This window comes from Sceloporus occidentalis, unplaced genomic scaffold (assembly GCF_023333645.1).
Source record: "Sceloporus occidentalis isolate IW3139 unplaced genomic scaffold, rSceOcc1.0.p SCAF_2, whole genome shotgun sequence".
Classification (NCBI taxonomy): domain Eukaryota; kingdom Metazoa; phylum Chordata; class Lepidosauria; order Squamata; family Phrynosomatidae; genus Sceloporus; species Sceloporus occidentalis.
The window spans coordinates 164,932,065-164,945,835 of record NW_028316982.1 but is presented as its reverse complement, the minus strand read 5'-3'; the positions used below and the strand labels follow the sequence as shown (position 1 = coordinate 164,945,835).

Genomic DNA, 13,771 nt, shown 5'->3' with positions numbered 1-13,771 from the left:
AGGGCACCCAAGCAAAAAATGTAGGACATGGCCAAAAATAAAAGCTAAAAACACCCATGTAATTATAAATCCATGCTTCTTAGCCATGATCCAAATGGAGAACATGTCCTGGAAAAGGAGGAGGATGCCTGGTCACCTTGTCTCTGGTCCAAAACACACTGCAGAAATAAAACAATGCTGGACTGAAATGCCCAGAGTTCCTCACCAAAGCTGCATCCACACTGAGGGAATAATCCAGTTCGAGAGTGACTTAACTGTCCTGGGTTAGTGCTGGGGAATGCTGGGAACTGTAGTACATTGTGGCCCCAGAGCTATCTCTGACAGGGAGTCCCATAACCCTCCAAACGTAGTTGAATTGCAGTGCCCAGAATGCTTCCCCAGGTGCATCCACACTGAGGAAATGGTCCAGTTTGAGACTGCTCAGTGCTGGGGAATCCTGGGAATTGTAGTCTATTGTGGCCTCAGAGCCATCACTGACAGAGAAGTCTCAATGTCTCCCAAACACTCGCATTCCCAGGATTCCCTAGCACTGAGTTAAAGCAGTCTCAAAGTGGGTTATTATTCCTGCAGTGTGTGAGAGAGATATAAAAGCTAGGGACTGGATTCATTTGGAGGATCTCTGTGTCCAAAACACACTGCTTGGACTGCCAGGGCTCAGTGCTATGGAATCCTGGGAATTGTAGTTTATTGTGGCACCAGAGCTCTCTGACAGAGAAGGCCAAATGCCTCACAGACCCCAGAATTCCAGAGCATTGAGCTTTGGCAGTTAAAGGGGTCTCAAAGTGGAGAGGGGGGGGGGGGAGAGAGAAAAGCCAGGGAGTGTGAATGAGCTCTGAGAGGAGGAGGAGGAGGAGGAGGAGGAGGAGGAGGGAGGGAGCCAAGGGAAGTGGCCAGGACCACCAGAGGAGCCCCTGCTTTTCCTCATCATCGCAGCCTTTTCACTGCTGGCAAGAGGCTCTGCCCCCAGCCAGGCAACGCCTCCATTCAGTCTCCTTTTGTCAAAAGAGCTCTGGTGCCACAAGAAACTACAATTCCCAGAATCCCATAGCACTGAGCCATAGATGTTTAAGGGGGGGGGGGTCATACTATTTCTGCAGCCTTTGCTACCCCAAAGCCTTCTATTATTTACCAGCAACTTGCAAGGCAAAATCTCTTCCTTCCAAGCCCTTGAAAACCAACCCAAGTGGAGGGGGGCTGATTGCTTCTTTCCCATTGGTCAGCTTTGGGAGAAATTTGCATATTACAAGGAAAGGTGTTTATGGCCTCAAAAACGACCCTGTGATAAAGAATTACAACAATACTGAGTGGTAGACATTTAAAAGATGAGGCATTTAGACTCCCAGGGAAACAGGAACGATTGATGGCCTTTTTTTCTTTGCTCACTGTAACCTGAAAGTAATGCCTTTTGCAAGACATATATACCAAGTGGGCTGGCAATAGCTCTGAGTGGCAGATGTCTTTAAGACCTGCTCTCTAGGCTTAAGCCAGGCAGGGAGGCGGGGAGGGTGGCACACAGCCATGGGGAGGGATGGAGCTGCCTCCAGGGCCTTGCTGGGGGGGAGGTCCTGGGGGAGGGGCCAAACTGGGGTGGGACTGTGTGGCCCCGCCCCAAACCGGGAAAGTCCCGCCCCCAGGTGGGATATGGCAAGCCTACTCTAATAGCTTCAAAGTGATCAGAGCTCTTTAAATGCTGATGTTATTTGTACTGGAAGGGATAGTAAAGGTATTGAAATGTAGAAAGTACTGTAGTTATTTTTCACTGCTAACACAGACTTCTTTATACTGGTGAAGTGATTTGCGTGAGTGCTTATATGATGATAAATGATACGATAAATCTGTTTGCTTTCATGGTCCAGTAATGCAGTGTTGCTTGTGATACAGCAGACCAAACGCAGCCAGCCCTCTGGAAATGACTACACACACACAGAGAGAGAGAGAGAGAGAGAGAGCGCAATAAGCAATAGCATTTGACATTCAGAAAAGTTTGTTTCTTATTTTTCTGCCAGTTTTTTGTTATAAAAAATTGTTTAGAGTTGGAGATAAACACATTGGCCCATTAGCTATGGGTGATGAAACTAGAAGTATGCAACTTTTTAAACAAAAAATACAGCATTCCATTAATGAAAGTCAGTTGCTATAATGAAACTGAACAAACAGAATAGAGTCTTACCAGTTTACCCCATTGACTATGGGAGCAAGAACAGTACTACTGGAAGATAATTGAAAAGAAAACTTCTTGAAGATTTAAAAATATTCAAGATATTCTTTAAAAATACTCAAAATGATCACTGTATAAAGAGAGATGTAAAATGCCATGGCCTTTGGTTGGTGCTATCCTTAATCTTAAAAACAATATGGAACATGCTGGACCTGATCCCCTCTCCCCCAACCACTCCCTTCTCCTTTTGTGTCATGTCTTTTTAGATTGTAAGCCTGAGGGCAGGGAACCATCTATTATCCCCTCTGTTGTAAGCTGCCCGGATTCCCAGTGATTGGGCGGCATATAAATAAATCCTATTATTATTATTATTATTATTATTATTATTATTGCTAAACTCTCAAAATTCTTAACCTTTGCCTTACAAAGGAAGAACAATCTTCAAAGACTGCTGAAAGAAAAAGTAATTCCTGGATGCATTTCAGAATAAGTTCTCAAGTGGTCTGTAGAAGGTAAAAAATGTTTTTGTTTTACCTATGTCTGACCTAGTTGTTTCGTTTCGTATGTGCATACTGTTAGTTTGGAATAAAAACCTATTGAATTGAAACATATTGAATTGTTCTTCCTTTTTTTTTGGTGGTAGTATAGGAAACTATCCCCATGTTGTTTCTACCTCTGGTACTAAATTTTCTGCTTAAAAGGTAATTCCCAGGAACACATTTGTTTTGTGAATGGAGGTATACCTATACATGTAAACATATACACAAAGTTTTGTATGGAATTTATTTTATTGTGTTGGAAACTGATTTCCTTCATAGACCCTAGTCTGGAATAAAAAGGTTACAATTAACTCTTGAAAAGACTATATCAAAATTTAACCCCAAAATTCATAATGACAGAAAAAGGAACACAAAGAAAAAGCAATCATTTTTGCATCCAATTTATGGCATCATAAAACGCATCTATGGAACCCCTAGGAATTCCTTGGATCCCAGGATAAGTACTAAAAATCAGTCTCAGATTTAGTCATAATTAGAATTAGTGGTTGTACTCATTGAAATTAGTGGCTGTACTCTAAATATAATTAAGTCAGGATCTAATGCTGTGTCCATGTCAGGATAAGAAAAAGAACAATCCCAATACATATTAGGAAGTAGGCTTCAACATAGTGGGAATCCTATTCAAATGGCTAAGCATAGGATTGTACTGTCAGGGGAACAGATTAATAGCAAATTATTGGACCCTACAACTAATTAAATCTCTAGAAAGAGGACTGTGACTATCTCTGTATCTACAGATACCACTAAGATTAGTCTGTGTGGATAACTAAAAGTAGATAGCTTCAGAGCATGAAAACTGATGAAGTTGACATATATCATGAAAGAACAATGTTCTGGTGATACTCCATGCTGTTGATACCAAGAGATCTCCTCTATGAATAACTTTAAAAACCATTCATAATTTTTTGGTATTCTTTTTCTGGTGACTTTATAATTAATAGTGAAATTTTTGTTTCTGCTGAACCACTTAACCTGTCATAACCTTGACATAAACACTTAGCCTGAAGCTAACTGCTTTCTTGTAAGTATTTCTTATTTACTTTTTAAGTATTCTTAGTATGCTCTGCTTCCATTTGTGTTATCTTGTTTAGTAGCAAGGGTTAACATTGTTAAAACAAGGTATGTGTTTACCATCCACTCTTGGCATAACTTGGTTAATTGTCTGATTATTATTTCCCTTTCATCAAAACTCTATTTAGTGATATCAGCTGTCTGTATTGCCTTTGTAAGAATCGAAATTACAAGTTTTCTATTGAGTTTTCTCTGTGATGATCCTTGTTTGACTCGGTGATCTGGTAAATTAGTTCCTTTTTTCCTGGTTTGTCTTTCAGACATTCATCTTTCATATGGTTCTCCTTCTGTCTCTTTTTTTCTGTTTTGTTGAATCTTTGCTCCTGTGCAGGGATAAATAAATTAATGTGTTCATAAATATATGCATTCTTAAATTTAAAGGTTTGTGTCTTGTACTATCATTGGAAAAAAAGTAATTTAACTACAAGTTTCTCTTAAACCTAAGTGTCTGATGTCTTGTGATTAATTTATATTTTAAAGTTGTGAATAATGTTGTTCAGATTCTTAGTTAAAGCCAATGTTAATCTTATTCATTGCAATTAATGGGATTTTAGTTATAACTACTATCCCATTCTACTCTAGTAACAATTAATATTGGATTAAGCCATATCTATATCTAAACCTAAATAATATTTTTCACAATTCCAAAATAAATAAATGAATAAATAACAAGATATTAAAATAATCAGCAGAATTATTTTTCCCATTTGTCTTGCAGATTTAATTCTATTAGGTGTACTCAAATTTTGGTTTTTAATTTTCTTTTTTCTTTTTCTCAGGCATATTCTCAGCACAGATGCCATTGCAATCTAAATTTAAATGAATTGTATTTACACCTAAGGTGTAGGGATTACTGTCTTAGCTTTCTTGTAAAAAGTATGATCCTGGATTCAGGAATTTAGGCTTTAGGGATGTTTTGAGATTTGTGATAAATGTAAGATAGATGACTGCTTTGCCACTTGAAATTTGTTCTTTATGAGGCACTTATAAATCTCCCTTGGCTGCATGAAGATAACAGGCTTAAAATCCTCCTTAGGGGAAGGTGCCTTTCCTTTACTCCAGCCACTAAAAATGGCTTTGCCTGATCTTTGCAACAATCCAGGACTTCAAAAGATTAGTTGAGAACATAAAAGCTGACCTTAAAGAAGTGGGTAGAAAAGGTAACGTTAGCGAGTTCTTGAAAAAAATTAAATAAAAATATTGTCTTTCTCATTAATTTGCATACCAGTACTACAGCCATCTGTAGGGTGCAATTTTTTAAAATGAAAACTCACATTCCCTCCCTGTTCACAAATACAATTTTTTGCTTGCCCAAGACACAAATACAAAACTTTGATGAGAACTCCTTGAACTCCAGAAGAAAATGGCAAAACTCATGTGACCTCTTTTGTAGCTTACTCAGAATCCATGACCATGATGTGAGATGGCTTGGAATTTGACTCAGATTGATCATGCCCATGAAATGGAGCTGATGATACTGAAAGTACAGTCAGCCTTTTGTATCTGTGGGGGATCTGCTGGACACTCAGATGGCTTAAAGAGCTGCGGGACCCCAAATCTCGCTGCCCCCAATTGGCGGCGTGCCATGCTAGCATGGTCGCATGCATGTGCCTCCATTGAAAACAATGTGGCTTGCCGTCTATGGATGCTCAAATGTATGGCTGGCAAGTGTGCAGATGGGAAGACACCACTGTATTTCTCTAAAAATTTGTGATGAACAGAAAGTGACCTCTGATCACTTCCTTTTGTTAAAAGAAGTCTCTCCTGACTCTGTTGCATGGGGCTAAAAACATAGTAAAAATGCCCTATGCACTCCTACGGGCATTTGAGGCCAAACCAGGTTTTGCAGGGTGGTCAATGGCATCATGTGCAGCCCTCCAAGATCTCCTGGGGGCTAATGCAAACTGCTAGCTTTCCATTGTTACCCATGCCTGTTCTGAAATTATGTGAATAACATTCCTATAACTACCGTAGCTTAAATGCATCTTTCCTACCTTTTCAAATATAGCTTCACAATATTGATGTTAGTAAGGTTCTTTAATGCCTATTTAATGGCCTGTTACAGACAGCCAAAATAAAGCTGCTTCGAGTCACAGTGGAGGTATGGTGTTTCAATGATGCATGTGTCCTAAGAGTCCAGAAGCCTCACCAAAGCCACGCTCCAGTCTTTAGGGCTGGAGTGTGGCATTGGTGCAACTTCTGGACTCTTAGGACGCATGCATCATTGAAACACCATACCTCCACTGTGACTCGAAGCAGCTTTATTTTGGCTGTCTGTAACAGGCCAGTATTTCTGTAGAGCCAGTTTGGCTCCAACTCTGGAGACTGAGGTTCAAATCTTGGCTCAGCCATAGAAACCCACTGAGTGACCTTGGGAAAGTCACACTCTCTCATCCTCAGAGGAAGGTGAAGGCAAAACCTCCTCTGAACAAATCTGGCCACAACAACCCCATGACAGGGTCAGTTTAGGTTCGCTGTAAATCAAAGCCAACCTAAAGGCATACAACAACAAAGTATCACTGTAGTGCGGGGGTAGAGAAAATTGCAGCCCTCCAGATGATGTTGAACGGGGGAGTCCCATTAGGCTTAGCCAAAACAGGCAATAGCAAGGAATGCTGGGATATGCAGTCTAACCTCTGAAAGGTGGTGCTTTATGCCCCTGCTATAGTGAATCAATAGAGTGCAAGTAGGGATTAGTTTCAAAGTAGGTGCAAGTTGGCCAACCCTGCCCACAGATCTGGGCAGGTCAGGAACAGGCCTGGCCTATGTATCCCTTTTATCCGTGTTGTTCCTTTGTGAGTAGGAAATGAAAAAGCAGAACATACATCTGGATAAGAAAGGAATTTTTGCTTTCCTGCTTCTGTTATGCTTTCCTTCCATGCTGCTTCAGACAGTTTCACCACCACGCTTCCAACTCACCACCTTGCAGGTGTCCTGTCCCTCTCTCATTTTCTCATTCCTGTGAAGTTTGTTTCTTGCCTTGAATTGTTTACATTTTGCTATGCTCTGGTGGATTAGAAGTTCAAGCACTAAGCAATCTTTCGGGAAATGAGTTGTGGTGGCAAAATAGGAAGGACAGGAGAGCATTCTTGCTAGAGCCCTGAATCCACAGTCCATCACTTAGAGACAGAAGTACCATTTGACACGTTTCAGGCATACAACACCATGGAGATTTCAATGAGGCCAAGCTTATGGGCAGTCTGGATCCTGCTTTGCTGGGACCAGGCTTGGGGCAGTGAAGATGGAAACTGGAGATTTAGCACCTTGCTGTGTTTAGTTCTTTGTTTTTGCAATCTATATTACAAGATGTTTAGAAGAATTAAGAAATTACAATTGCTTACACATTTCTCTTTGGAGAAATTGTTTACAACTTGTGTCTAAGCTTTATTTTATAGTGTGGTGGTTATCATTTTAAAATTTATATCAGCAAGACTATATAATAAATGTGGAATATGATATGCTGATAATTTGTTAAAGTAAGCACCAGGTAGTTGATTTGTGCCAATACATGGTTTTATTCAGATCTTGGAAGTATGTTACCTGTCTGAGGCATGTTATGTTGGGCAGCCATAAGTACATGGGTTCTTTCACTACACAGTTATGGCAGTATGATTTCCAGTTTTGTAAATATACCACCCTAAACTACAAATTCCCAGATTCCATAGAGCAAAAACACAACAGTTAAACTGGAATCATACTGCTATAATTATGTGGTGTGTAAGGTCTTCTTGATGACATTTTTTAAAACAACTGGCTATATTATTATTCCATTGTTACAGTGCAACAATTTTTAAATTTTCTTCCTACTAAATTTTTATTTGGGGGAGACATTTGGGGAGATTTAGCCATTTTTAGTATTTTTTTTAAAAAAAATCTAAGAGAAAAAAGTAATGCCTGAGTAATATGTCACACTTAAATCAAATCAGATGAAATCAAATCTTATTAGCATCAAGCCAATGATCATTAACAAATGTAGTATATACCAACAAACATGATCAACATAAGTTTTACCACTTTTAAAATTATGTTGTTGTTGTCTGCCTTCAAGTCATTTCCAGCATATGGTGACCCTAAGGGAAACCTATCATGGGGTTTTCTTGATTTCAAGATTTGTTTAGAGAATAACTTTTAATTATTTAATAATAACTTTTATTATTAGAGAAGGTTTGCCATTGCCATCCTCTGAGCCTCAGTGTGTGACTTGCCTTCACAGTTTTAAAAATGGTAAAGAGGAAGACACTGTGCTAATGTGTTACTTAGGCTGGTGGTAGGGAAGCAACAAGTAACAAATTGTTATGTTAAATAAAATTCTAATCTTTATCTTTCTTCTTTCTGAATTAATTTAATAGGAGGGCACCTAAAGTTAAGTTTTATTTTGAAAACACTTGATCTTTTTATGCTACAAGCTACCAAATTGGGTCCAGTTATTGGAAGTTTTTCACAGCTGAGAGGCTGCCATCTCCTCTCCCCTGCCCTCACTGCTGAGAAAACTACCACTGCTTTCTGCTAATCACAGGTTGAGAGCCTGCTCAACAGTTGAAACTGATTTAATCATTGGTTATATGCATGTTAGGAGCATAGAGTATGGGTTCAGTTGACTTCATTCTTATATTCAAAACCATTTCAGTGTATTATCAATAAGCAGTGTTTGAATTCAGAGATAATACTAACACAGATGAAATCAAGAGAAAAATATAATTCAGAATTAAGGGGCATGCTACTTCTGTATGCCCTGTGTCTTTGCTGCAGCATCCCCATGCTGCAGCACAGATGCGTCACAAAACGACTGCCTAGAGCGGCTTCTTTTTTGCAACATCAGAAGCAGGAATGGGTGCCACCATGACGCCGCTTCCTGCCAGTGATGTCTGGTCGCTCTATGGCGGCGGTGGCATCATGGTGGGCCCTATATGGATGGGAGCTCGCCATGATGCCGCCGCCGTAACATGCTATGGTTTTGGAGTGTGTGGATTCTGCGCGCTCCAGAACCCTAGTATCGGCAGCTGCACGCCGCTTTTGGCTCATCTGTCCCAGGCCTAAGTGTATTTTTGTCCCAAATAGCTTCCTATCTTCTGCTATCTCTATTGTATAGTATTCACACAGTGGTTCTCAAACTTAGTCCTGCTGGTCCCCCTTTACATCTACATGCACATCTCGGGGGGCTGGGGGCTTCCTGCTCAAGGTAGTATATGAGATATTGGCTTTGGAAAGAGCAAAGAGAAAGGAAAGGGTTAACATTGCTCCTTCCGAAGACAAAAGTGAGAGATTTTGCCCTTGGAAAGAGCAAAAGAGAAGGAAAAGGGGCAGTGTACTTTGCTTTTCCTCCTCCCAAGTGCTGTCATGCACTCACAAGCCTCAGCCTCCTCACCCCACCCTAACACCCACTTTCTTCTCATCCTCTCATTTTCTGCCAGGGTGCAGTAGGGTGTCACCCAGTAACCCATGGTGCCACCGCCCCCTTTGACTTCCTCCCATTTCACACCATACAGAATCCTTAGTAAAGTTTTCTTACACTAACGTTACTTGTAAATTGTAATTCCCATATACCACTAAATGTAATGCTAATAGTTGTGACATAAACAACTAGCAAAATTAAAATTATACCTTCAAATTACAATGTCATACATACAACCTAAATATATTTACACATATGTAGTGAAGATTTGGTTAATGTGTGATGTTTTTAAAGAACATTTTAAAAGAATAAGTATTTTTAAAAATAAAAATGAAATTTGAAATTTTAATTTTAAAACATTCTGAGGCCTCTCCTTTTTCCGCTGACTGAGCTTTACCCCACTCCCACCATCTCTTAAAGCATTTTAAAGGGAAGCAGATGAATACCACAGCCCCTGTCTGCCAAAAGGAGCAGTGGTGTCACCCCCTTTTAGGGTGCCACCTGGTGCGCTCCGCCCTCCCCGCCCTCCCCTAGTGAAACCATTGCTCTCTGCCATGTGGTCTGAGCTGAACTGAGCACTGAAAAAGCATTCCAAGTACCTCCCTGTAACAAAGTTTTCCTGTTGCGCCACCCAATTATGTGAAGGCCCCGTCCAGTCAACCTTCACCCTAACGCTGCCACCAAATTATGTGATGCACACCCAAACCACAACACTTTTCTATGATGGCAGGCACCTGGGAGTTTGTATCCCACCGCTGCCACCCGTGTTTTGTAATGTGAGTAGCATGGTATTAACTCAAGTCCAGGCGTGTCCTTCTTGAATCAAACAAATAAAACTTTATTTACAAGAAGGTTTAACAGTGTTGGTTTTAATATGATATCGTATGTAATTGTTACTTTCTACTTTGTTATTGTTACCGTTGGTTTTATAACTCTTTATCTAAATCCCCAGTTTCTTATAACTAAGAGTCACTCAATCCTTCTATTAAGTTCCTCTCTTAAAATTAGACCTAACAGTCATCAAAGCTAACACTACCCCGTAGGATATCACACTCCAGCCACTCCCTTTCCTAGAGTCCTGGAAGTGAAACAGTAGGGAGCCCTTTCCCACTCAGACTCTACCCCTAACCGTCCTTCTCTATCCCTGGAACCCTCACTCTCAGGATCCCAAGCCCCAACTGACTATTCCCTCAGGAACTCATGGAACCCAGTCCTCTCTTGGACTCAACTGTTCCCTCAACTGTCAAATCCCAACTGTTAACATTCCAACTGCCAAAAGCAACAGACACCTGGAATGTTCAAAGGTCCCAGTCCACATTCTATTGGCTGGACCTCAACTGCCTTCTGATTCATCAGCCGGGTGTTCTCTGCACCACACTCTCCTCTGCTAATCTGAGCCTGAAGTCAGCACACACAGCCCTTGAAGTTAGTAACCCCTGAGGGGTGCACCCCAGCATTTGAGAACCTAGGCCTAGGTAAATGTTTCATGTATATATTCACTGACTATTTGCCCATTGTTTTCTACTCCTTGAAACAAGGTTGCACAAACCCTATTTTACTCCAGTTGTTAAAATGAGATGTTATAAATTATCAGAAATCTAATACAAAAGAGATTAGTTATGTCAAGCTTTTAAACCACCTCATCATTACTTCTTCTACATGGAGTGCCTAGGGAATTTTCTAGCTTTACACTGATATGGACTTCTCCAACACTTACCAAAAAAGGCAAGAAGCATAATCATGAGATCTGGGCACCTTAAGATGTAGGATTAATTTTTTCTTTTCTTTTTTTTAGAAAAACGTAAAACCATTTTTAACAACTGGGGGTACCTTTTGATCTGGCAACTTGGGCAGTCCAAGAGGATATCTTGTGATACTGTTAATATAGCTTTCAGTCTTTTGCCAGTCTTCATTCCACTTCTGGACCTTGTACTGAGGCTTACACTTTGTAATCCTTTCCAGAATGGTACGATTCTCTTGGCTTACTCTTAGTAATTCTTGTTCTCGCTTTTTTCTGTTTAAACTAAAGGAGAAGATACATATCAGTGAAACAAAACTTTTGAATTCTTATCTCTAGCTGGCTTAGTTGACATTCTCTCTTATGGAATTTCATTTGTTTAGGCAGGTATTTGTTTTATCAGATTGCTACACTTTATCCCATATCTCTGTTTCATCTTCTCCATCTGTCTTTCTGACAATTTCTTGTATTGTATTTCTATTGGTTTTAACTTTCTTTTAATGATTTTGAACTGCATATAAGCAACACAAAGGCAGGAAATAAATTATCTAGCCATTAACAGGAAGCAGCAATGCAAATAAGTAAAAAGGTAGCTGCAGCTACATTGACAGTTAGCTTTTTTATCTTTATGTACTAGACATAACATGAGGAAAATGGGCATAATGAGTGGGCCAGTGGCACACTCATTATGCCGCCGCTGCAGGGAAAAAGAACCTGCTTTTTGTGGGTTCTTTTTCCTCCACAGGGAATCCATGCGGTTTGGCAGCTGTGGCTTCCCTGCAGAGGAAAAACAGGCGCTGGCAGGCCTCCCTTTTTGGGAGGCCTGTACCGCGTCTAAGGCAAGAAAAATCCTACATTAGTTCCAAATTAATCCCAAATCTAGCTGCACCTATTTATGAGTTTCTACCCTTTCATTTTTCTAATGTCATCCTGCACTGTCTTGAGTCTTTGTACGTTTTAAAAGCATTAACTAGTTAAAGTTCTAGCATTCTCATTGCAAACCTTACCTTTTGGCCACATAATCATTTCTGTTATCAACTCTTCCTGTAGTTCTCATAATAAGAGATATCTTCTTGAGCAGCAGATGGTTGTCTCTCTCAATGATAGACAAACGTTCCTTATCCAGCTTAAAATGTTTAAAAAAACAGAAGGATTCTTGTGGAAACTATTTATGTTCCTTACATTCCTCCACCCCCAGTAACGACAACCATAACAGCCAATTTTGTTTTGGACCATGATGGGGCAGATAATATGTGGACCTCAAACTGAACTGTAATTCCCATTGTCCATCACTATTGGCTCTGCTGGACAGGGTTGTTGCTGTCCAGCAACATCTAGAGCACTGGTTCCCAAACCTTAGTCTTCCAGATGCTTTGGACTTCAGCTCCAACTGTTCCAGTTAGGATTTCTGGAAGCTGAACTCCAAAACACCCGGAGGACCAAAATTTGGGTATCACTGATCGAGAGCACCACATATTCTCCTTCCTTATTGTATGCATTTGTTCTTTAAATAATGAAATTCACAGTAGACATTTTATAAAGGATAGGAGACTCCTGAAGCATTAAGAAGTTACTGAGATTTCATTTTAAGTAATGCAGAATATTCTTAATTATTCATGTTAATGACAAACAGAAGTCCTTTGCTACATCATACCAAAAGTCCAAGTAGATGTCCTACTTGGGGCAGTGGGGATCCAGATGTTTTAGGGAAACCCACAAGCAGGGCTTTGAGGCTGCATCTGCACTGCAGAAATAATCCAGGTTGATGCTACTTTAACTGCCATGTCTCAGTCCTGTGGAATTCTGGAGATTGTAGTTTATTGAGGCCGCAGAGCTCTCTGACAGCGAAGGCTAAATGTTTCACAAAACTGCAGTTCCCAGAATTCCATAGCATTGAGCCTTGATAGTTAAAAGTGGTGTCAGATGAGATTATTTCTGCAGTGTGGATGCACCCTAAAGCAACAACACAATTGTTTCTCAGTTTTCTCTACCAAAAAATCCAGACAATTCAAAATAGCTGACTGTAATCTGGAATAAGGAACTGAATTAAGAATGCTGAACAGTGGTGACAATGGCCACGTTTAGGTAATCCGGTAAATCTGCAGCAACCCTAGTTTATCTAAGACAAGTAATGGCTAAACAAACAATGGATCTCAATTGTAGTCAATTTATTTGCATACAATATTTTCTGCAAACCATTCTAATAAAAATGCTTCACAAAAACAAATAAATATTAGAATTATAATATGTCGTGTTATTAACACTATTGCAATTTACTTAAAGTGATTCAAAAATGAAGAGCATGTATCAGTTGGTCAGTTCACAATATTGAGTACTAATAATAGCAACATTATATTTGCATCACACAATTAAGTGAACAACTCATATTAAAGAGCATTATAAAGGATACCTCCCCTGCATCAAATGCACAGGCTGCATCCACACTGCAAAAATAATCCAGTCTGACACTACTTTAATGGTCATGGTTCAATGCTATGGAATTCTGGGAACTGTAGTTTTGTGACATATTATGCCTTCTCTGTCCGAGAGCTCTGGTGCTAAAACAAACTACAGTTCCCAGACATCTATAATATTGTGCCATGGCAGTTAAAGTGGTGTCAAACTGGAAAATTTCTCAAGTGTGGATGCAGCCACAGCCTTTTGGTATGTTTATGTTGATACAGAACCTGACAGCAGTCAATACTATTTTATTTCTCTTTAAACAGGGCAGGGGGAAAACAGTAGCTTTATTCCATGTTTTTTCTATCTGCTGTTTTATAAGGGAAACAGGCATTGGCTGCTGCCAGCGTATGTTACAGTAAACAAATGGACCATAGCCTTCTACATTTCAC

At 39.9% G+C, this 13,771-nt stretch overlaps 1 protein-coding gene across 1 annotated transcript in view; it reads right to left on the bottom strand.

Moving 5' to 3' along the window:
• Nucleotides 1-2,956: 2,956 nt before the first annotated feature.
• Nucleotides 2,957-13,771, bottom strand: part of LOC149319234 (sperm axonemal maintenance protein CFAP97D1-like) — a 27,032-nt gene continuing 16,217 nt past the window's right edge. Inside the window, exons 4-6 of the mRNA XM_089511341.1 lie at nt 11,927-12,045; nt 11,012-11,204; nt 2,957-4,112 (exon numbers count right to left, since the gene is read on the bottom strand). Coding sequence (XP_089367467.1) covers nt 3,957-4,112; nt 11,012-11,204; nt 11,927-12,045 — 468 coding nt within the window. The 3' untranslated portion in view covers nt 2,957-3,956. The remainder of the gene's footprint in view (nt 4,113-11,011; nt 11,205-11,926; nt 12,046-13,771) is intronic.